Source organism: Dermacentor silvarum, chromosome 5, assembly GCF_013339745.2.
Source record: "Dermacentor silvarum isolate Dsil-2018 chromosome 5, BIME_Dsil_1.4, whole genome shotgun sequence".
In the NCBI taxonomy this organism is placed as follows: Eukaryota; Metazoa; Arthropoda; class Arachnida; order Ixodida; family Ixodidae; genus Dermacentor; species Dermacentor silvarum.
This window is the reverse complement of record NC_051158.1, coordinates 102,043,295-102,065,555: the sequence shown is the minus strand read 5'-3', so window position 1 is coordinate 102,065,555 and position 22,261 is coordinate 102,043,295. Positions and strand designations below refer to the sequence as shown.

Below are 22,261 nucleotides of genomic sequence, written 5' to 3'. Positions count from 1 at the left end.
GATACACGCATATGTGGGAATATCGTTCACTATGTTTATCAGTGCTTTTTGCTCAATGCTCGCAAGGGTACCATTTTTAAAGGGAACTGCTTTATTTGGCTCTTCGCCTGTTTGTTGGTTGTTGATTGGCTATCAGTCGTTGGTAGTCGGGGGTTATGATTGAACTTTGACTGCTGATTCAAAGCGTGCGTGCTCTCGCAGCTCAGAGCTGCCGGGTGTGGGCCAAACGCAAACACTAAATATATTAGTCTAGAAAACCAGTGAACGGGAAGGTGTTCTCGCAAACTTAATAACTCTAAGTATGACATTTGCAACGACAAAATAAAGAGTTCGTCATATTTAATTAAACATGGTTCTTAAGAGAGGCAACGCGTGACAATGCGAACGTAGAACTTGGCCCCGTTAAACACATTCGTTTGTACCATCATCTAGAGATGAGCGTGTTAGCGAAAAGACGGGCCTGTCAGCACATGCCATCGTGTGAGGGCTTTTGTGGCGTTTGAGGAGACAGAGAGCGAAAAAAAATATTGCAGCAGAACCTATTCCACGATTAATGTCAAAGGAAATTCCTTAGCATATGCAACCAATAGAGCGACACAACATATTGCCACCGTCGAAAATAGTTATGTATGAGGCGGCTACTGCAGCGGGACGCATCTTTCGCACTTCCCAAAGAAGTCAGCACCAACTAACGCCACCGCCACGAAGCCTGCGCATGGCATCCAACATGCATGGCGTGCCTGTGCGTGCGAACGCTGACAAAAACGTCATGCGTCAACCGGACTCCGCTCGCGCGCGTCCTTCCGGACGTGGTGCGACATCTAGTGACACTTCCGAGAAGTCCACGCGTGGTCTCTGAGACGAGAACCGTGGAGCCCCGGTGCATGCCTGCGAACGCTGAGAATCGTTCCCTCCCTTGCACACACGCAGTGGCACATACTCAGTGATCCAAGTTGGGGAGAGGTTCACTGAAGACCAGCTTAGACCGAGTGGCACATACCCAGCGTTCCAAGTCGGTGTCGAAGAGTTTCTTGGAACAGTGGTGCCAACCAACGACACATTTGTAGAGTAACCGATGTCGACGTGAAAGCGGCTCGTTGAAGAGCGGCACGTATGTACGCCCCTGGAATACATTCAGTGACCCAAGTTGTTCCAATGGTGGGATTGAAGCCTGTTCCCTCCGCACATCAGCATGATGCGCTAACCATTTGGGCACGGACTACCCATGACACAGGTAGGCGGCAAAATGGTTAGAGACAAACATACATAGATACGCAGACCTAAGGCGTAAGAACGTAGATAGATAGATAGATAGATAGATAGATATTGTTTGGGCGCAATCAAGACTGGCGCAAGAGTCAGAACATATATACCGGGTGTCCCAGTTAACTGAGGAGTATTCCAGTCACTCAACGTGATGGAACGCGCGACATTGCGAAGCTCTCTTACAGCGTCTACTCTCGACAAAGGTAATCCTTTGTCGAGATCTGTCTTCGTTGTCATAAATTTCTAAGTGATCTATACTCTTCCAAGTGCAGACACTCTGCGAACAGGAACAATCGCTGCTAATTGCAGCGGCTCAACCTGTCGAGGTGGTGAAATTGAAAGGCGCCAAGCGTCTTAACACGCGGACTTGCCCGCAAGAAATTCATAAGGGCGTTCTATACCGCTTGTTGATTCATGCTTCCGTGGCGTAATGGTTTCAATATCCGGCTTCTGTGCTAGATGTCCTGGGCTCGAATCTTCCTGTTGAACAGTTTTAATAATGTTTTTTTTAATTGTCCAATACACAGTGCTTTGCTGAAAATGAAAATTTTACGAAGTCGCGGAGCCGTTTGGAGCCAGATGGACGAAGTTTACGCAAATCCAGGTACTTAACATAATTATCACGCTGGATGAACCGCCCCAATTGCAGCTCTCGTAGACACAGGCACCCGAGTTCCCTCGAGTAATTGTTGGACGAAAAAAAAAATATGGGGTTTTACGTGCCAAAACCACGATCTGATAATGAGGCACGCCGTAGTGGGGGACTCCGGAAATTTGGACCACCTGGGGTTCTTTAACGTGCACCTAAATCTAAGTACACGGGTGTTTTCGCATTTCGCCCCCATCGAAGCCATTTGGTATAAGGAGTGTCGGTGCTCCAGCCGGACCACGTCGGTCAGTGTCATTGGCGAGGCGATTACGAACGATGCCACAGTGTCCCGGCAGCAACTGGTATCATGCCCTAGTTCAGAAACACAATGGCAAATTTTGTTGATTGCGGACAGCAGTTGCTCGTAATTACCACGTCGTAACTTCGCGTCCTTTGGAGAGGTGCTTTCGGGTCACAAAACACTGTCCAACTGAGGTAGGAAACAGCTGTCATTCCCTTGTCAAGTTCTTGTCATTACCCTGCGTCAAAGTAGCATGTGACAGTGTCCGGTGGGGAAAGGATCTTGGAAAAGAGCGCGGGCTTGTCGCCATCCGTCATGAAGATGTGGGGTCATGTGCGAGGGAAAACGCTCCCAGCGGAGATTGCTCCTTGGTCGTTGAGTGCTGCGCAGATGAAAGTAAATGGCGCAGGGCACCGCGCCTCGGCCGAGCTGAATAGACGCCCCATTTGTCACTCAAATGTGAATCGTCCTGGCGCTGCCTGCTTTAAGCGGGTAGGAACCTCGTCAAGCGCTTTTGTTTTTTCCCCACTTCCTCCATCTTCATGTACTGATGTAAATAAATTGTATTGTATTGTATTGCATTGCATGACATGAAATAACTTATTTTGATCTAAAGCCTAGTTGACTACTACAGCGTTCGTCGAGGTCCCCGCGGCTCTTGACAACTCGTCTGACCGAGTTATTTGGTGGCATGTGGTGATCATAGACTGCGTGACTCTGGTAAAAGAGTGGTGTTTTTTTGCAGGAGAAAGAAAGGTTGTCTTTTGTCTTTTGTCCCCGTTCATGCAGGGTGTCTAAGAAATTTGAGTGTCACTTGTGTGCATATGTATATATATTTATGTATTGGCGTCCTATTTACAAATGAATAATGTGTTGAATTTGGCGCATAGTTGTACCCTGCATCTGTCCTTGGGCTTCGCGCTTCCCTTGCATTATGTAGTACCAACAACGCCGAATTTCTAACCTACACAGTTTACTTTTGTTTCATATAGGCACTACCCCCATTCTGATTTACTTGGGAATGCAGCGAGCAGGCCGTGATTGCCGCACCCCGCTAACTTTTTACAGGCAGCGTCGTAAATGCTTCGACGCTTTCGATGGCACGGGAGTACCAACTGTGCCGCTCCGGAGCCTAATCAGCGGCAATTCGCATGATTTCTGGAAACCCGTAAGTACAAGATTCATTCATAGCTTGGAGAACAGAAGTACCGGTGCAGGTATAATTTTTACACAAACAATAAAATATGACAGATGTCTTAGACGGGTCTGAATAAGTTTTAGTCGGCTATTGCTCTATTCACACCGATGTGTTTATTTCTCCATATTTCAATGCCCGCTGGGCGCAAAATGTGTTGCAGACTGTATGACCATCAGTGAATTCTTATAGAAATACACAAGTAAAGAATAGCAATATTACAATGTATATGAAACAGTTTTACGGAGAACTCAAGATGCATTAACAAACATTTTTCTTGAAAGTTATGCACTTGAAAAATGCCTGTATTTAATTCGTCTTACAGAAAATCCAACTATTATCATGCACATAGCAACTCATTCGGTAGATATATAACTACCACGACATCGACATTTACTTAATGATAACATAAATTCATATGGCTAACAATCTTGGCGATTACGAAACGCAGACAAGGCTAAACAGCCTGCATAGCTCATTTGTTGAGTGAATCAAGTCGCGTTTAGTTAGACCAGCGGTGAGCAGTCTGTTGAACGCTGCCTATTCCAGACTACAATCAAGAGGCTCGACGAATGGATAAAAGAATACGGCAACGTCTTTGGGTGAGTAAACGGTACACGCCGTTCTCGCCGTTTCGCTGTGGCCGGTGGCAGCACCGCGAGCTGAGCCGTTGCCTAGCAACCGCCGCAGCTGGCAGCGTTTCTTTCTTTATGGTCTGACCACCCCGCAGCGTCTTACCGGCGTCTGACTACGCCGCAAGCGGCATCTGACACGCGTCTTTCCCCGTTGGACTGCTTCACTGGAGAGGGTCGGGAATGCCAAGCACGCTAAGCTAGCGTCGGAGACTGAGGAAGAGCTAGCCGTTCGGCTCGCAAAACGCTTGGACTTGGCTTATAATTTATACCTGGCTTATATCGATGAGTGTATACCTAAGTATAACAATTACAACTGAATGAAAGGCTAACCAAATGAAACCAAGACTTAATCATTCTAAACCAAGCTTTCGCTTTGCATATCCTGGGTTAGCTGAGCTAAGCCGAAGCCACGTTTTTTAGAGTAAGATACGGTTCCTGTAAGTGTTCTTGGCAGTAATCTAAAGTCATGCTTAATTATTGCTACTTATGTGTTATTCAAAGGGCAGGGAAATGGTCAGAGCAGTACTGCAAATGCCCGATATCACAATGTCTCAGCAGCAGAGGTGGGCAAGCTCACTCATGAGTCAACTCACTCTGACCAGCACGTGAGTCAGTCTGAGTCCATCTGAGTAGAATTCTGGGGAATGTGAGCCCGACTGAGCCCGTCTCAGTACAATTCTGGTGATTCTAATCTGAATGAGCCCGGCTGAGTAAAATTATAGTTAGTCTGAGCCCGAGCGAGCCCGGCTGAGTAGAATGCTGGTGATTCTGAGCACAAGTGAGCTCTGCTCCGTCTAGTTTGATGAGTTAGAATATGGGTGAGCCCGGCTGAGTATGGTGAGTTCAACTTAGCCAGGCGGAGCCTGGCTTATCAGAATTTTGGTAAGCCTTAGTCCAAGTGAGCATGGTTGAGTAGAAGACTCGTGAGTCTGAATCCGAGCAAGTCCAGCTGAGTAGAGCACCTGTGAGTCTGAGCACGTGTGAGCCTGGGTCAGTTCTAGTCTGGCGAGTCAGAGTACAGGTGAGCCTGACGGATTTGGGGCTTGGCGAGTCTCAGTGCCAGTCAGCCTGGTTAAGTAGAATTTTCGCGGGCCTTAGTCCACATGAGCAATATGAATAGAATTCTGCTGAATCAGAGACCGAGTGAGCCCGGCTGATTTGAATGCTGACGAGTCTAAACAAGAGTGAGCCCAGCTGAGCCGAATGCTAGTGAGTCTGAGTCCATGTGAGCTATAGGCAAAAAAATTGCAGAAGAACTCATCTCACGATGACAATCGGCAGTAGTGGGATTCAAGTTAGGTTAAAGTGTAAAGTGAGCTAGGTAGCGACACATCGTATTTCTGAAGTCAGGCTTATTTAACATCACTGGTGTTCATTGTGAGGCTTCCGGAAGTTTCTGTATATGTGAGATACTCCGGTATCGTCCCACTTTACTATGGTATTCGCTTGCGAAGAAAGCGCAAGAGTATGGCGGGATGACGACAACTGTATGACGCCGATGCATTGACGACGAACCGCGAGCACATAGCTGGGGGCCCAAGCTACTAGGCAACTTGGGCCAGCGGGCCTGGCGTAGAATGCCTGTCCACAACGACATGCGGATAGTCTGATCATGACTAGGAACGATGATGATGGAACGACCATGGCGGACGGCAGCCCGACGGCGATGAAATACGTATTGGTCCGAGCTGGTAGACAACTTCGGCCACTGTGTCGGCGCAAGAAGATAGATAAAAAACATTGATGCATAGATTAGTAGATAGAAAATTACGGCAGAATTTGTCTCACGTCAATCGAGGATGCAATTAAAATTCTAGCAATGTATTAACATACCGTATTTCTGAAGTGACATATAGCACGTGTAGTTGTAATACTCAGATATCGTCCATACTGTGGCATCATCCCGCTTTACTATGACACTCGCTTGCCACGGTAAACCGTGGCAAGCGAGCGAGTGAAAGGCAGGGAGGTAAACTGCCCTTGTCACACTTGTGACACTGTTGTGATGCGGGCTTTATGGTGCATTCGTTGTCATACCATCGTCGAGATCCCATCGCACTTTCTACCTTCGTCATTTGGCTCTGGGCAAGCCATTGCCGCCAAGCCGTAATTGTCACAGAATCGTCGTCATATCATTGCCGTCTTGCGTCTCGTCATCACGCGGTTGATTTGTCATCATGGTCACTTCAGTAGCGTCATCCAATTGTCGCCATGCGTTTGTCGACATAACACCCTCGTAGATGCATCGAGGTCATTCCTTCACCATTCTATCGTAATCATGCTGCCGTTCAATCGCGATTGTGCGGGGTTGTCATACCGTCGTTGTTTTCCAGGTGTCTCATGCGCATGCCGTCGTACCGTCTTCGTCAAGGCGTCCTCGTCATGCACTCGTCTTTAACCCGTTGTCCTTTCATGTAGTCGACACGCTGCCGTAGCAATACCATCATCAATTAGGAATCGTCATCTAATTGCCATCATATCGTCCCAATCACAGCACTTTTGTCGTTCCATCAACGCCATTCCTTCTTCGCCATTTTGTCGTAGCCCTTGCGTCTACGTAATACATTCGTCGTCATGCCTAGTGGCCAAAGCCACTATACAACATGGGCCACTGGTTCTGCGTAAAAGGATAGATAGATAGATAGATAGATAGATAGATAGATAGATAGATAGATAGATAGATAGATAGATAGATAGATAGGCTAAACACACCTGATGTAAGGCAAAAATGCCAATTGCAATAAAACAAGTAACCTGGGACAGTCGCTGAATTTCGCGTGGAGACTCACGGCATTGGTTCAGTGGCTATAGCGTTCATCCACCGAGTGCGAATCCGTGGTGGTGAATCCCAGCTGCAGCGGCCGGGTGCCAATGAGGCGGAATGTAAAAAAAAAAAAACACGAAAAAATCCGTGCGGCCAAGCCGTCATTAGCATTATTTTAGATGATGTCTTTTACCATGAAGTATTAGCAAAACCACGATTGTTTTCTTTACCTCCGTCAGCAATTCGGCCATTGTGGACGCCTTTCTTACTGTTTTAATTTTATTAGTTATTACAGTTAGCACGAGTTAAGTCGTAGGCTCGGTTTGAGCGGTGAATTCAATTTTACGCATAAGTGCCAAATGACCCATTGAGTGAAATGCAGCTCCACTAAAGTAAAACCTGGGGAGGTGCGACGCATGCAGTGATGCACCGCGAATGGGCTCATACTGCCTTAAGCAATGGCTTATAACCCCGTAAACGTGGCCTCCCCATTACGACAACCAAAGAGAAGTGAAATTCTACACTGGAATGATGAGCGGCAACGCAGCCAGCTGTGGTGGACGACGACGACGACGAACGCGGGAGCACTGGCACGAGTGGGTGCCCAGCGCGAGCACGAGCCGCTTGCTTACCGTGACTACGACAGGAGACGCCGACCGCCCGGGCGCATAAGGTGCTTCGCAAATAAAAGGTTCATGTACCGGGCTCTGTGTAGAAATTCAACGAGCTCCGTTGCTCAAACGTAGTTGGCAGCTCTGCACTCTGACGCCCCTAAATAGTCGCTGTGCAGATTCCTCCCATTGCAGTCACAAAAACTACATAACACATAAATTCTGAGGCTTAATGGTACACTACTGTTTCATTTAAAGCGTAAAACGAGAAATTCATTTATGTAAAGTGATTCGTATTGTTCAACGTTCAAAGACATTGTATAGGGTACGATGAGCGCCTAATTAAGGTGCTCCAGAATAAATTTGATCGTTTGGGTCCTGCAAAGTGCAACTTAAAAACGGTACGCAAGAGAGAATGGTAGAATTTGCCCAGCAACGGTGGGAAACGAGCACAACGGACATCATACCAAATTTTTTTACATATCTAAGAACACTCGAAGCTACAGATAACACTTGTTTTTGCTAATAAAAGGGACGTTTCTATAATTTATATTCATATTTCGAATAAGACTAAGGTGAAGGAAAATTATTATTGACGTATATTGCTAATGATAAATATACAGAGAATTGTTGTCCTTCGCTTGCTTTCAAGACCATGTTACGCGTCTTGTGGCTTCAAGCGTGCGCACCGTCTTGAATACCATTCGAAAATTTGCACTCCGTACTTAATAAACGGCTTACGTGCCTTCCACATTTACTCACCATTTTTCCTGAATGTTTTCCCTAGCTTCTTTATAGGCGATACGCCGTTCATGGTGGTCAAGGATCTGGACATGATAAATGAAATATTCATCAAGGAGTCAAACAAGTTTTCAGGGCGTGGCGTAAGTACAAAGTCAACTAACGTCGCGACACTTCGTCTTACGAGGTGTCATCATTTTTATATCACACGGTGCAGCGCTAGAGAAGCTTACCCACCTGTCCTGCTGGCTTTTTCAATGCACTCACTAAGCAGCCCCCACCCTTTTTTACTTCTGCTACCGCGAAGCGCAGAATGTACGAAATGCAATAGTCTGGAAACAGGAAGTGCGATTCTGGCACGTAGGAAAAATATATCTCTTAATCGTTCCCTATGAAACATTCCTTACGCCTTGCACCGAATAATTCAACATAAAACCAATATATGTTCCATCTAAGTACTCCTACGTCCCTAGATCTCTGTCATATGGAGCAGGTTTCATATGGTTATATTAACGTATGGGATCACGTGTAAAAACCTGTATGTTACCATAACTCATAAGGTGCATGTCCCACGTGAGGCATGTGCTATACGATCATAAAAAAAGTTTGCACCCTTTGGGGCTGATCTTGTCCCCATCGCTATATTCGTAATCGATCTTGGCCGCATTTTCCTTCTTTAACGCTGCGCGCGAAGGACTTCAAGGTCATGAGCGACGTGGTCGTTGTTAATCTTGAAATCCAAAACTTTTGGAGTTCAAGAATGGTGACATTTCTCAAAATTTCTCGGCTCTGTCTTTATATATTCTTCAATTAGCTAAAAGAAACAAAGTGTTTTCATAAGTGAAGCTGTGCCGATACTCTTGGGATAAATAACAAATGGTTCTGCGTGTTGCCGAAAACACCAGTAGATGCTCAATTAAGAAAAACATTCACAAACTCCACTTACGATTGTTATGATAACAATCGCGTAACATTTTTGTTGATGGGTTTTTCAATAAAAATAACTGAAAATAAGCCTTCAACTAGAAAATCGGGCAAGTTTTCACTCCGTCGCGCAAAGCTTAGACACAGCGAAGCTTACTGGCTGCTACTGCTAGGTATGAACTTGGCTGCCTGCTAGGTCTTAACTTGGTTTAACTTAACTACGTGTGTAGGAAAGTATTCTCAAGCGATCATTTTCGGAGGTACCTTCCCTTTCGCGACATTCCCCGTGACTAGCGCTGGACGCGTCGGCGCCTACGAGCGACAGCGTTCCTGGCATGCCACAAACTCAGGCAGGCTAACCAAGGTTGGCACAGTGCCAAGAACGCTGCTGCTTGCCGACGCCGAATGCGTTGGAGGCTAGCCGCTCGATATCAATCGGCCACCTTCGCTGTGTCTTGAGCTTTGCGCGGCCTAGTGCAAGTTTTCGCCTTTTTTTTTTCTCCTGGCTCAGCGCGCCGCGGAGAGAAGAGAGAAAGGGGTCGGGGAGGCAGGGAGCTTGCGAGGAGGAGACCGCGCGCGCATGCACGTGGTCTCCTCCTCCTTCTCTGGGTTGCCATGGCTACCACGGCTACGCACCACAAATTACGGCTGGCTTAAGCAGCTTCGCTGTTAAAAATTTCTCTATGCACTTCTCTCTGAGAAGTAAAAACTAAACTGGCTAAATGCGGAACATGAGCAAATTATTTTACTCCCTCAAGCATGCTTTTGGTTTGTCCAACTGCTAGCACCCTTAGGAGTGCAATATAATAAATGGTTCATCCACGCGTCGCACTAGCTACATTTTAGTGCGCATTACTACCTATAGTATTTAAGAATAACTTATAATAAGCGTAATTAATGGTAATCTATAAAATTAAGAATAACGAAAAAATAAATTACTGGCGCAGTCAACTGCAGTACTTACGTGCAGTGACAGCTTCTCTCACCGCTACGAGCTTATCAGTCACGGTCGCCAGTGGTTTACAGCCATATCCACATGTCTTCGTTCGATAATTTGTTAGCCTCGACTAGTACTTTGTTATGCAAACAATTCAGAAAGACGGAGTAAGGGAAATGAGAGAAAGTGTAGAGACGGCCGAAGCACCGTAATGATGTTAGCTTATTTCGCTTCAGCAACCACGTTCGCCATGCTTAGATGAAGCTTACGTTCAATGCAGACATTAGTGAGAAGAGCGGTGCCAGGTAAACAAACTTTATTCCACAAGTTTTACACAAAAGGTATCCCTCGGACAGAGGCTTTACAGAGGTCCAGATAAAATTAAAGGCAGAAATACCAGCATTGTTGCTGTATAAAGTAACTGCCGAATAAAAAATACGGTACGCATTTTACAAACGTAAAGGTGTTATTTCAATCACTTAAAAAAATTGTTCAGGAATAAAATCATGATCCATGTAAATAATAAATATAATCAACAAATACAGAGATCAGAGATCTCTTATGTACCGTGCCTGGCAAAAATATAACATGAGACAACAAATATGCATTATAAACAAGTACAGATTTGCTCTTCTTCATGGATGGGGAACAGCCGCAGCCGAGCACCAATAAAACCTTTGAAGATTACATGCGGTTCGAGCAAGCAGGAGTGCAACTTCGAACAAAAACAAACTGAAAAGCTAGCGGCACAGCGAGCCTTAAAGTCGCTGTTTCGCCCGAAAGATGATGCATCGATTGCGATAGGAAATTAGTTGAGAGCTATACGAGCCAAAGCTAGTAGTTTAATGGGCCGTATAAAGTTTTGAGCATTCGCTTACTAACTAAATAGACAAGCATGGTATCACGCACGCAAAGGTAAACAACACATCTCGCTCAGTGACCGGGGAAACTCGCTGTGAAAACGCCGAAGTGAGAAAGCGCGCCAGCAGCAGCGAGCAAAGTGACCTTCCCGCTGTCTCTCGTCTCGCTTCAACGCGAACGTCGAAAGCACAGCGCATACGAAGCTACCGGCACTCGGTGTATCCACCTTGCTCCCATCGCAGATCGCTTTGAAAATGAGGCCCGCGCGTGCGCGCACTTCGGCCACATCGCAGATGGCTTTCAAGATACGGCGCCTGCGCGGCCGCTCTGTGAGCAACAGCCGACGGAGCTGTACGCACTCACTCCTTGTCTGTCGCCCCCGTGCCTTGCGCGCGAAAGAACGCTTCCTTCCGGCCGGCCTTCCGCCGTCGCTTGCGCTACATTGAGCTGCGATTGCCGGCCCACCCTCTTATGCTTTCACTCGCTCACACAGTGTACGGCGCGCAGCGACGATTTTATCGCCGTTGGACTTTATACGGAACCTCACGGCGACTACGACGGCAACGGCAGAAATGCGCTTGGAGTGTCCACATAATTGTTATCGCAATAGAATAAGTTCAGTTCGTGAGATAGGGAACGGAGAGCAAGATGGTTGGCGATGACGCAAAGCCTAGCATTGCGGCGGAGGCGCGTAACCACGGAATGAGCGAAGAGAGAAAGTAAAGGAACATTGGGAGCGGTGCTTCGATGTGGGAACGACATTACTAGGATTACGCCGTATGCTTAAAAAGGTGTAGGGGCTTTACATTCCGTATAATAGGTCAATGAGAAGAGAGAAAGGAGCGGGGTTTGGAGGTGATATGATGCGGAGAGATCCAGTCATAGCGCCAGAAGCACTGAATCTTACATCGGCATTTGCCCGGCCCTTCCTCCTTTTCGGAAATTTTCCATTTATACACAAATTAATTTTTTTCTAGATGGAAATGAATAGATAGCTATTACGGGCCCAGCCGTTTACTCATTTGTTATGTGAAAGTTTAACAGTTACAATAGCCTTGTTGTGTAATCCGTGAATCCTCTCTTATATAATCATGTTACTTCTCTCATGCTATCATATCCAAATGGCCCGCCGGTAGGATAGTTGTAGGCGTAATTTATTGCCTAACGTATGATTGTTACGCAAACTAGGAAGCATTTGCGGCACATGGCGATGTTATGTGTGTTAGCATTATATTGACATAGTTGTATAAATTACCACCTTTGATGCACTACAAATATTTCTATAAACTTTAAATATCAGTACTGCTAATAAAGACAATAACAGTAAAACATGAAAAGTATACGCCCTTTTAATAAGTCGTATCTTTTCATTATGTAATTACAACTACGTATTAATTGATCAGCAAGTATATTTGCTATGTATGAACTGGCCAACATACGGAATAAATTGTTAAATTTACTTACATGTTAAGAAGGAAACAGCAGAGCACGGGAGGCAGTCTTGTAAAGCAAATCGAACGCATGATAATAAAAGAAAGTAAATTAAGCGCGCAAAGCGTTAGTATGGGCACGCCGTTTATATCTGCTTCGTGCTCCTGACTACGCGCGCCATCTCGTGCTTATTCTATTTGGCAGCACGTTTACGTTCGTCATGCCACGCTTAACTAAATTAAAATACCTCTGCTCAGGCTGAAGAGCAAACAGAATGTGTGCCTGAACAGCCGCGTAAGTGCGCACCATTGCGGGGACAAATCTGCCAGCATAGAAGGAAATATGTAAAATGCGACCCTACATCTGAGCTGACGTCTGTGCGGGCCGCTGTATCTTCAAAGCCATCTGTGTCGGAGACACAGTCCGCCGTGCGCTGTGTTTTCGCGGCTGCCAGGATTAGAACGCCCCCCTCTCCTCCGTAACTTCCCCCCGGAGCGTAGGGCGTGAAAGAAGACGGCGCGCTTTCTTCCCGTTTGCCTTCCTTGCGTGCACGTGATAGAGCCGCCGGTTCACCCTCGCACGCTTTCAGTCGCACACACAGCATACGGCACGGCGACGATTTTACCGATGTTGAACTTTATACGGAACCTCACGGCGACGGCGACGAGACAACGGCGGCAGAAATGCGCCTGGAGTGTCCATATAATTGCTCTCGCAATAAAATAAGTCTACAACGAAAAAAATTAAAGTCAAAAAGGACTTACACTTTGATGGTCTGCAGGGGAGCTAGGTGATGAAATAGAGCTGCTGACGAAGGCGGCGCTCGCAGTGTAGTAGCGGTGGCGACGCTAGAAACCATCGAAGAAAAATCCTGGTCCCCTCCAGAAGAACACGAGGCATTCAATCCAGCACGAAGAAGTATGGTTGTAACGTTGAGAACATAGGCAAGTATTCTTGGCACGGTAGAGGTCTCGACGACCAAGCTCAATGGCTTTACCTCTGCTCCATTGCACGGGCTTCATTTCTCCCACGTCGATCGGCACCTACCTGCGTGGGATCAGGAGAACAAAGTCACCATTCCTCTGAAATCTTGCCCTGGACCAGTAGGAGGCTGGAAGCATGGGCCTGACACCTGACGGCTTGCCCCTGCACCCGGAGCACTGGCGAACTCCTTGGTTCGTGCCAAGGAGGTTTTAAAAAAAATGTCTGGAGTGGCAGAGCTCGCTACTGTTTACCTGCAGGGGTGAAGCCAGCGCTTGCCCTTACTTCACCTCTGAAAGAGTTCCGCGCAGGCTGCAGTCTGCGCACACCTTAAGTGCTTTTGTTTTGCGAATGTAAACGCTAGGGTAACCAGAAAATAAAAAGTTGTTTCTAGCTAAAATATTATATTTGGCTAGGTGCTAAAGAACTCTAAAAAAATGTACCACGGCATTCAGGTTTCCTCCTAAAACCACTGAAGCAAAGATATATATCCAAAAAATCTTTACAGCGAAATTTACATGAAGGAGGCAGAAAGAAGACGTTTGCTATATTCCACTATTCTTTTATGCCTCTACGCGCCCTGAGTAAGATGGCGGCGGTCTGACTTCACTTACTAAGCAGCATTGTCACTCCGGAATTTTCTTAAACCTCCTTGGTTTTCGCTTTCATGCTCTTCTCCGTCTCCGCCTGATTCCTTTTTCTCTGTTTCTCCTTTGGCACTGGCGTGTAGGTCACTCATTGGCGGAAGCCTTCATGAAGCCAACGACACTCGCCTCGTGCGAACGTCGTTGACGTCGTCTTCAAATTATATATTTGACGTGCTCGTGCAGCCCCTGCAGCGCCTCGTCGTCGTCTTCACGGGCTGACTCATTCCGGTCGCCGCATTCGCTACTTTACATATCACAGCCTCGTTTTAGCTGCAAATATAGATATAAATATATATGTGAACATTCTACTCGGTGTAGGAACGTCGTTTCTATATCATGCACATACGTGTATATATGTGAACTATATACAGACTGTCCTGGATATAGTGCAGGCAAGCAACCTACATGTGGATTTCATCACAGGTGTGGATTTGATAAACACCCATTCAGCACACTTATCGATGTTTTCATTGTTTCGTTTCTCTGTTCTCCCGCACGTTTCTCTGTTCTCCCACATTGGGAATACAATACATTGGCGTTAAATAAGTGCAGTTGACGAGGAAAGCATAAAAGACGTCCTCTTCAGCACATGTAAAGGTCGAAGAATTTTTACCACATATGTTTGTTGATGTTGCATCGTCCAAACTAAGTATGTGAACGTTTACTGTGAATTTGAAGAGTGACAGCACCATTTGCCTATTTATATAGGACTGTTGAGAGGCCATTGAAATCAGGTGTTTGGCTCGCACCAGCCTCGCAGAAATAGCCCCATAAGTGCTTATTTTTTAGATGCACAGCACCGTATTACCTCTTTTTTGTCAGAAAGTATTTTTCAGTATTTAATTGTAAAAATAAAAATGTAACTGCCAGGGTAACTCAAATGAAAACAATTATCATAGAAGGTATATGTAGTGTCATCTTCGTCGTCAAATATAAGAGAAAAACCGCTTAATATAGCCTACACGCACGAGACAACTGAGAAAGTGACAAAATATCGATGGCAATGTGGGGTTGTCAAATGCAAAGTTTACCATCTCTCATGACAAGCTGAAACCGGGAAGATAAGGTGAATAATGTTACCCATTGCTGCTTAGGAGAGCAGCGTGACTTGCCGAGCCCCACCTGAAGCTTTTGAGGTTTTCGGCAATGTAGACGGCGCTACTCAAAACGTCTTGCGTTGCGAAAAGTTAGGAGGTTACAGCTGTTCTTTGAGTTAAACAGCCATTGGTCTTGCATATTGGTCGTGTAGCTATTGTTCGTGTAACAGACGTCGTGTGAACTAGCGCAACGTGGTACAGTTAATTAGCGCGCCACTCGTCATAGATATTATACGCGTCAGTATGACGTCTACCATCGCATAAGTGCTTGCGAAACTGCATTCTACCCTCATTTTTCTTTTAACGTTTCTTCGAGTTGCACCCCGCATGAAGGTGCCTCACGCTGCTTTTTCAACTGTTTATTTTTTTTCTCAGCACATGTTTAACATCTTCGAGAAGGATCCACTCTTCGCTAAGTACATCATACTTTCGAAGGGTCCCACGTGGAAGAGTTCTCGAAACTGCATGTCGCAGTTCTTCACGTCCTCCAAGCTAAGAGCGGTAAGTGAAAGCAGCGTACAAATGCTGCTGAGAGTTTGTGTGATGACGTCACGTTGACAGCTTAGTGCGAAAAAGGCTAATAGAAAAATTACACAGAGTCCTGCATGAACGGGCAACAATGGGACGCCGCTGACGGTTTATTATCAAGCTACCAATACGTCGTCATATTGTCTACAACTTCACACGTTTCACATTGTTAAACTATCCTCATTATACATAAATTATTTCCTGATCATGTATGGTATCGTGTAGTAGTATTTTGTGTTGTAGTATTTCGTCAGCAGGAAACGCGAGTCCGTCACATCTTTTATTGTACGTAATTACACCTATTTAATTACATATGCATCATCGTGTGCGCTTGAGTTTAATGGAACAAGTGAATAAGTGAAATAAGGATTTAGGTAGCGATAGGTTGTGCGGGCATGTGCTTGAATGCAGAGGCGAATGCAGGTTCGGGATATGCGTTCACGTAATGTGCTCGTACAGTTTTGCGTAAAGCAGTGCACATGGGAACATGCTAGCGAAGGTTACGTTGGCGGTATTACGTCATACGTAACTGTAAAATGTCAATTGCATGGACACTAGCTGAGCCTCTGCAGTTAGCGGTATTTTCTGTGGACATCACATGTAATAAATTTAGGAAGGATAAATACGACGTCACGTTTGCCTACTAATTGGCACTAGCGATAAACTCATATCTGCATCTGTGTAGAAGTACGCACGTATATGCACAGGTAGGCACATAGGGGCTCCCATATTTGAAAAAGAATGAAATCTGTTACAGTTATTAAAGAATGAATTGCAACAAACTCCTGCTGAGTTGCCTAAACAACTGCAAGTACCCGCTTATTCACGCCACAGGTGATGCCGTCTCTGCTGCACGCCCAACAGCAGTTCATCGATGTCTTGGGCGAGCATGCTGACCGCGGCGTGGAGGTGGACATCAACAGCCTCTGCGAACGCTTCACTTTCGACGTGATTGGCAAGGCGGCGTACGGCATCGACACGAACGTGCAACGGAACCCTGAGTACCCGTTGTTCAAGGATGCACTCGCCGTCCTTCCGAACGTCAATTCGGGCCTTCTTTACCATCTTGCCCGTGAGTGATAACAAAGCAGGCCACCAAGGGGCTTAACTTGCGTCAAGTATCCAGAACAAAGTGATGCCAAGCGACAAGGGGTGTGCGAATAGCGACTTTTGAGACTGAATCGAATACGAATCAAATAGTGCCTGAAGCAAATGAAATCGAATTGAAAATCGAATGCTTCTCCAATTGTTTTCGAATCACAATTATTGTAAAACGATGCTCACATACCAGTATTCTCACAGTTGGCAAGTTTCTGTCACAACATACTACGTTGTAGATTGTGGTTTATTGAAACCACAACTGGAGGATTAGAAGCGAACAAGTATAGTTTGTTGACATGCACAGTGCTCTTCAGAGAGTGCGATTGATCGCACTACAGCCTGGAAAGTATGGCTACCTAAGCCGTGTAGCCGTCTTCATTACGCAAGTTCTGAAGTCTGATGTCTATACTATGCCCACGGGGGTGCCAATTTGCGGTAGCTTTGCTCCAATTTTGTGGTTATTAGGGCGCAGATGACATTTGGAACTATTTGAAAAGCATTCGCATTTACGAATAGTGACAATTTGATACGAAGAGCGCATCCAATAGGACGCTATTCGATTCGTTATTCGAAAGTTTCCAATATTCGCACATCCACAGAAGCAACATTTGGCGAAATTAACACTTTTAATTTTCGAAGCGACAGCTTTTCTTAGCTACTCTCCTAGGTGTCTGCGGTAGACGGACAGTGATCTACCACCGTTGGCTGTGCGAGCATGAGGGAGCACGAGGAGGAGGAGGAGTGTTAAGAATGGGAAAGGAAGCATGCGCAGAGAAGCAATGAAGAGTAAGGCGCTTAATTTGTTGAAGCAGGCGATCACGTAACAGACTTGAGACAATATTAACCAGCGTAAAAATGACATCGGACGACAGCGAGAAGCACACAGGACAACAGGACAGAACAAATGATGATGTAACGCACAGAGGATGGGGGAGAGGTGAGGAGGGCGAGCACTAGGCCGCATCCTCTCCACATGAACGCAGCTCGGGAAACTGAACAAGATACACGGAAAGCTATCGGTCACTTTGTCTATCACCTTATTTCTGGTGAATTTCTTTTTCGCTTGATGTTATATTCTAGGAAAAAAACTAAATGCTATGAAGGGAAGCTGTAATGAAGTCAAGCAGTCAACGGCGATAATTGTATCCACTAGTAATGTTGCGACGGGGGCTAGTTGGTGAAGCGCACTTCACCTAGTCTGTCTTCTTTAAACGGCGCGTCAAGCCATGATGTATCTACGCCGTAGATGTCGCGCGTGTAGTTCCCTATTTGGGTTGCAGCTGGCAGCCCTTTGAAGTCACCTTTCTTTAAAATCTAATTTGTAGTACAATGCGCAGTGATCTGTAAGGCCAAGAGTTGCAGGAAGGTGGAACACTGTATGGATAAACACTTGGCGAGATCGTGAAGCCTGAGCGGAGAGCGAAAGCTGCTTTCTTTCTTTTTCTTTTTTGTTGTTGTGGTGTACATTGTGACGGAAGCGAGATGGAGGCGAAGGATGTATTTACAAAATATATACAGAGGAGGCTAGGGCAAGGGACATCCGATCCGGGCCAAGAGCTAGCGTCTTCATCGTCGTCCTTGGCGCGCTGCCAAGCATCGCGTTGATCCATGTATGGATTGCTCCGTAACATCACTCTCCGGCGGCTGAAGCGCCGTCCTGGCGCTTGCTATGAAGGCGAGGAGCTGGAAGAGCAGTATGGCTTCAACCGGGAAACATGAACGACTTCAGTTGGCAGCGATGAGGTCGAAGAAGCAGGATCCAGGAGTACAATTTCGTAATTTACGTCACCGAGTTGACGAAGGACCTTGTAGGGCCCGGTGTAACGTGAGAGGAGCTTCTCTGATAGGCCAATGCGGCGGCATGGCGACCATAGGAGCACCAGAGAGCCAGGCGTGAAGTGCACGCTTCTGTGTCGGCTATCGTAACGGGACTTCTGGGCTGCTTGCGAAGCAGAAAGTCGATCGTGGGCAAGTTGACGAGCTGCACGGGCTCTAGCTGCGACGTCAATGGCGTATTCAGTAGGCGAGTGAGGAGCCGAAGGAAGGAGAGTCTCGAAGGGCAACGCAGGATGTCGGCCAAACAGCAGATAAAACGGTGAATATCCGGCGGTGTCATGCCGCGAGGAATTGTACGCAAAGGTAACAAAGGGTAACGTGCAGTCCCAGTCACGGTGATCTGGTGAAACATACATGGCCAGCATCTCGGTTAGCGTTCGGTTCAGGCGCTCGGTCAATCCATTCGTCTGCGGATGATAAGCGGTGGTGAGCTTATGTTCAGTGGAGCAAGCACGAAGGATGTCATCTACCACTCTTGATAGGAAGTACCTCCCGCGATCGGTGAGGAGCTGCCGAGGGGCGCCATGATGTAGAATTACCTCGTGTAGGAGAAAGTCAGCGACGTGTGTAGAACAGCTTGTCGGTAAAGCCCTGGTGATTGCGAAGCGCGTGGCGTAGTCTTTGGCGACCGCAACCCATTTGTTTCTCGAGATGGACGTAGGGAAAGGGCCTAGAAGGTCAAGGCCGACGCGGAAGAATGGCTCTGCAGGGATGTCAATAGGTTGTAGCTGGCCTGCAGGCAGCGCTGAAGGGCGCTTGCGGCGTTGGCAGCGTTCACAAGCAGCGACGTAGCGGAGCACAGAACGGTACATGCTAGGCCAGAAAAACCGGCGTCGGATGCGGGCGTAAGTACGCGAGACACCTAGGTGAGCGGCAGTTGGTACGTCATGAAGCTGATGAAGAACACTGGAGCGAAGATGGCGAGGTAGGACAAGCAGAGGCTCTGGGCCATCTGAGCTGAGATTACGACGATACAGAACGTTGTCGTGTAGCTCAAACAGGCGAACAGAATGGTCTGGTGATGGAGAGGTAAGACGGTCGATGATAAGCCTTAAGGGCGCCTCTCGTCGCTGTTCGGTGGGGATATCATCCAAAGCAAGGATGGACAGTACGCAGGCGTCGGAGTCAGGTTCAATAAGGTCGGTATCATCGACAGGGTGACGGGACAAGCAATCAGCGTCCTGGTGCAATCGTCCAGATTTGTAGTGCACATCAAACGAGTATTCTTGAAACCGTAATGCCCAGCGGCCGAGACGTCCAGCCGGATCCTTCAGCGACGAAAGCCAGCATAGAGCACGATGGTCCGTAATTACAGAAAAAGTTTGGCCAAACAAGTAAGTTCTGAAGTTGGTGACAGCCCACACTAAAGCCAGGCACTCGCGTTCAGTGATGGAAAAGTATCGTTCAGACGAGGACAGAAGGCGACTGGCGTAGGCGATGACACGTTCCTTGCCGTGCTGTGTTTGGCCAAGGACAGCCCCAATTCCATGACCACTGGCATCAGTGCCAAGTTCCGTAGGCGACGAGGGGTCGAAATGGGCCAGTATTGGTGGTGTAGTGAGTAGGCGGACGAGGGCAGAAAACAAAGCTGCTTGTTCGTTTCCCCACACGAAAGGAACGTCCTTCTTCAAGAGTTCCGTAAGAGCGCGGGCGATGTCCGCGAAGTTCCGGACAAAGCGACGAAAGTATGAACATAATCCTACAAAACTGCGGACGTCTTTGGCTGAACGCGGCACGGGAAATTGTTGCACTGCTCGCACCTTGTCGGGGTCTGGTTGAACACCGGCAGCACTGGCAAGGTGACCGAGCATAGTTATCTCGCGCCGCCCGAAACGGCACTTGGCGGAGTTCAGCTTAAGGGTGGCTCTTCGGAAGACGGCAAGAGCGGCCGATAAATGGGTGAGGTGGCTCTCAAATGTAGGCGAGTAGACAATCACATCGTCTAAATAGCATAGACAGATGGACCACTTATATCCCCGTAGCGGCGAGTCCATCATACGTTGGAAAGTTGCTGGGGCATTACACTGTCCGAACGGCATGACCTTGAATTGGTATAGGCCATCGGGCGTAATAAAGGCAGTTTTTTCGCGGTCCATAGGGTCGACTGAAATCTGCCAATAGCCAGACCGAAGGTCGATGGAAGAAAAATATTGGGCTCCATGAAGGCAGTCGAGGGCGTCATCGATACTAGGCAAAGGGTAGACGTCTTTATGAGTGACTTTGTTCAAATTCCGATAATCAACGCAGAAACGCCAGCTGCCGTCCTTCTTTTTCACGAGAACGACAGGGGAGGCCCACGGGCTAGATGAAGGTTGTATGATGTCTTTTGTAATCATTTTGTCGACCTCGTTCTGGATGACTGGACGTTCGTGATGCGATACGCGATATGGATGTCGGCGTATAGGCGTGGCGTCACCAGTGTTGATTAGATGTGATTAGATGAGCCACGACAGATGTTTGGCCTAGAGGACGGCCGTCAAAATCAAAGATGTCACGATAGGACGCCAGGACATGGTAGAGATCTTGGGCTTGCGCCTGGGTCAGGTCGGGAGCAATCATCTTGTTAATGTCGTCGAGAGACGAAGGCGCGAAGTAAGCCGAGCAAGAAGGCGGCAAAACATCGGCATCCAAAGTGGCAATCTTGCAGGGGTCAAGCGCGGAAATGGTGGCCAGCGACATGCCTTGCGGGATAACCTGAGTCAACAGGCTCACGTTGAGAAGCGGCATGACCACCGTATTGTCAGCAACGGAAACAATGGTGTGAGCCAGGGCGACATCGCGGGCTAACAGGACGTCGATAATCGGAGACAAGACGTAGTCACCATCGGGAATGTCATGTGAAGACGTCAAAGTAACCTATGTAGCAGCTTGCGGCGGCAAACGAACGTGGTGGCGAGAGCATAAGCGTGGCGTTATGTCAGCTGGACTGTCGGGAGGATGGGGCAGCTCAAGCTGAAGAGCACCGGTCGCACAATCAATGAGGGCAGAATGAACGGACAAAAAATCTAAGCCGAGAATAAGGTCATGGGGGCACTTCTCGATGACGGAAAATTCGACGGAAGTGGGATGACCAGCAATGCAGACGCGGGCGGTGCACATCCCAAGAACGGGAGGAGTCCCTCCATCAGCGACGCGGAGGATACGGGAGGCGGCTGGCGTGAGCACTTTATGAAGGCGTCGACGAAAATCTGCACTCATTACAGAGATGTGCGCGTCAGTATCTATGAGTGCAGAAATAGTTACGCCATCAACATCAACGTCTAACAAGCTTCGTCTTGTCGGCAGCGTCAGAAGAGGATTTGTGGTGGTAGTCGTCAATGCAGCGTCACCTCCGGGCGCTGCATTGTTTAGTCTTCCTGATAGGCACGAGCAGGGTTGAAGGGGGACGACGGTCGGCGAGTCTGTGGTGAGCGCGACGACGGGTGACGGCTTGGAGGCGAGCCTGACTGGTGGCCACGCGGCGACGGGGAGCGGCTACTTATCCTGGGGGAAACACCGTCGTTGGGGAAATAGGTCTGGGTTGAAGGCGGAATGCGGGTTCTCTCGGGACGGCGGTAAGGGGTAGACAGCGTTCGAGGCGCCGAGGACCAGCGGGTGGCGCAATAACGGGCGACGTGGCCGATACGGTGACAAGTAAAACACATCGGTCGATCGTCAGGGGTTCGCCACGCAGCAGGGTCGCGATATCGAGTAGCGTATCGCTGCTCTTGATAAGAAGAGGGCGGACGCCACGAAGTTTGTCTTGCGCTGGCAACGGTGCACACAGAGTGAATGCCCATGTTGGCGAGCTCCTGCCGGACAATGGCTTGAACGAAT

The 22,261-nt window shown here is 47.6% G+C and overlaps 1 protein-coding gene across 4 annotated transcripts in view; it reads left to right on the top strand.

Moving 5' to 3' along the window:
* Positions 1-22,261, top strand: part of LOC119453676 (probable cytochrome P450 6a13) — a 39,131-nt gene that overhangs the window by 3,992 nt on the left and 12,878 nt on the right. For 3 of the 4 annotated variants that reach the window (XM_037715723.2, XM_049668326.1, XM_049668327.1), the window contains exons 3-7: positions 3,225-3,324; positions 3,901-3,953; positions 8,149-8,245; positions 15,356-15,481; positions 16,343-16,580. In XM_037715723.2, coding sequence (XP_037571651.1) covers positions 3,225-3,324; positions 3,901-3,953; positions 8,149-8,245; positions 15,356-15,481; positions 16,343-16,580 — 614 coding nt within the window. The remainder of the gene's footprint in view (positions 1-3,224; positions 3,325-3,900; positions 3,954-8,148; positions 8,246-15,355; positions 15,482-16,342; positions 16,581-22,261) is intronic. The other variant, XM_049668328.1, reaches the window with a different exon arrangement.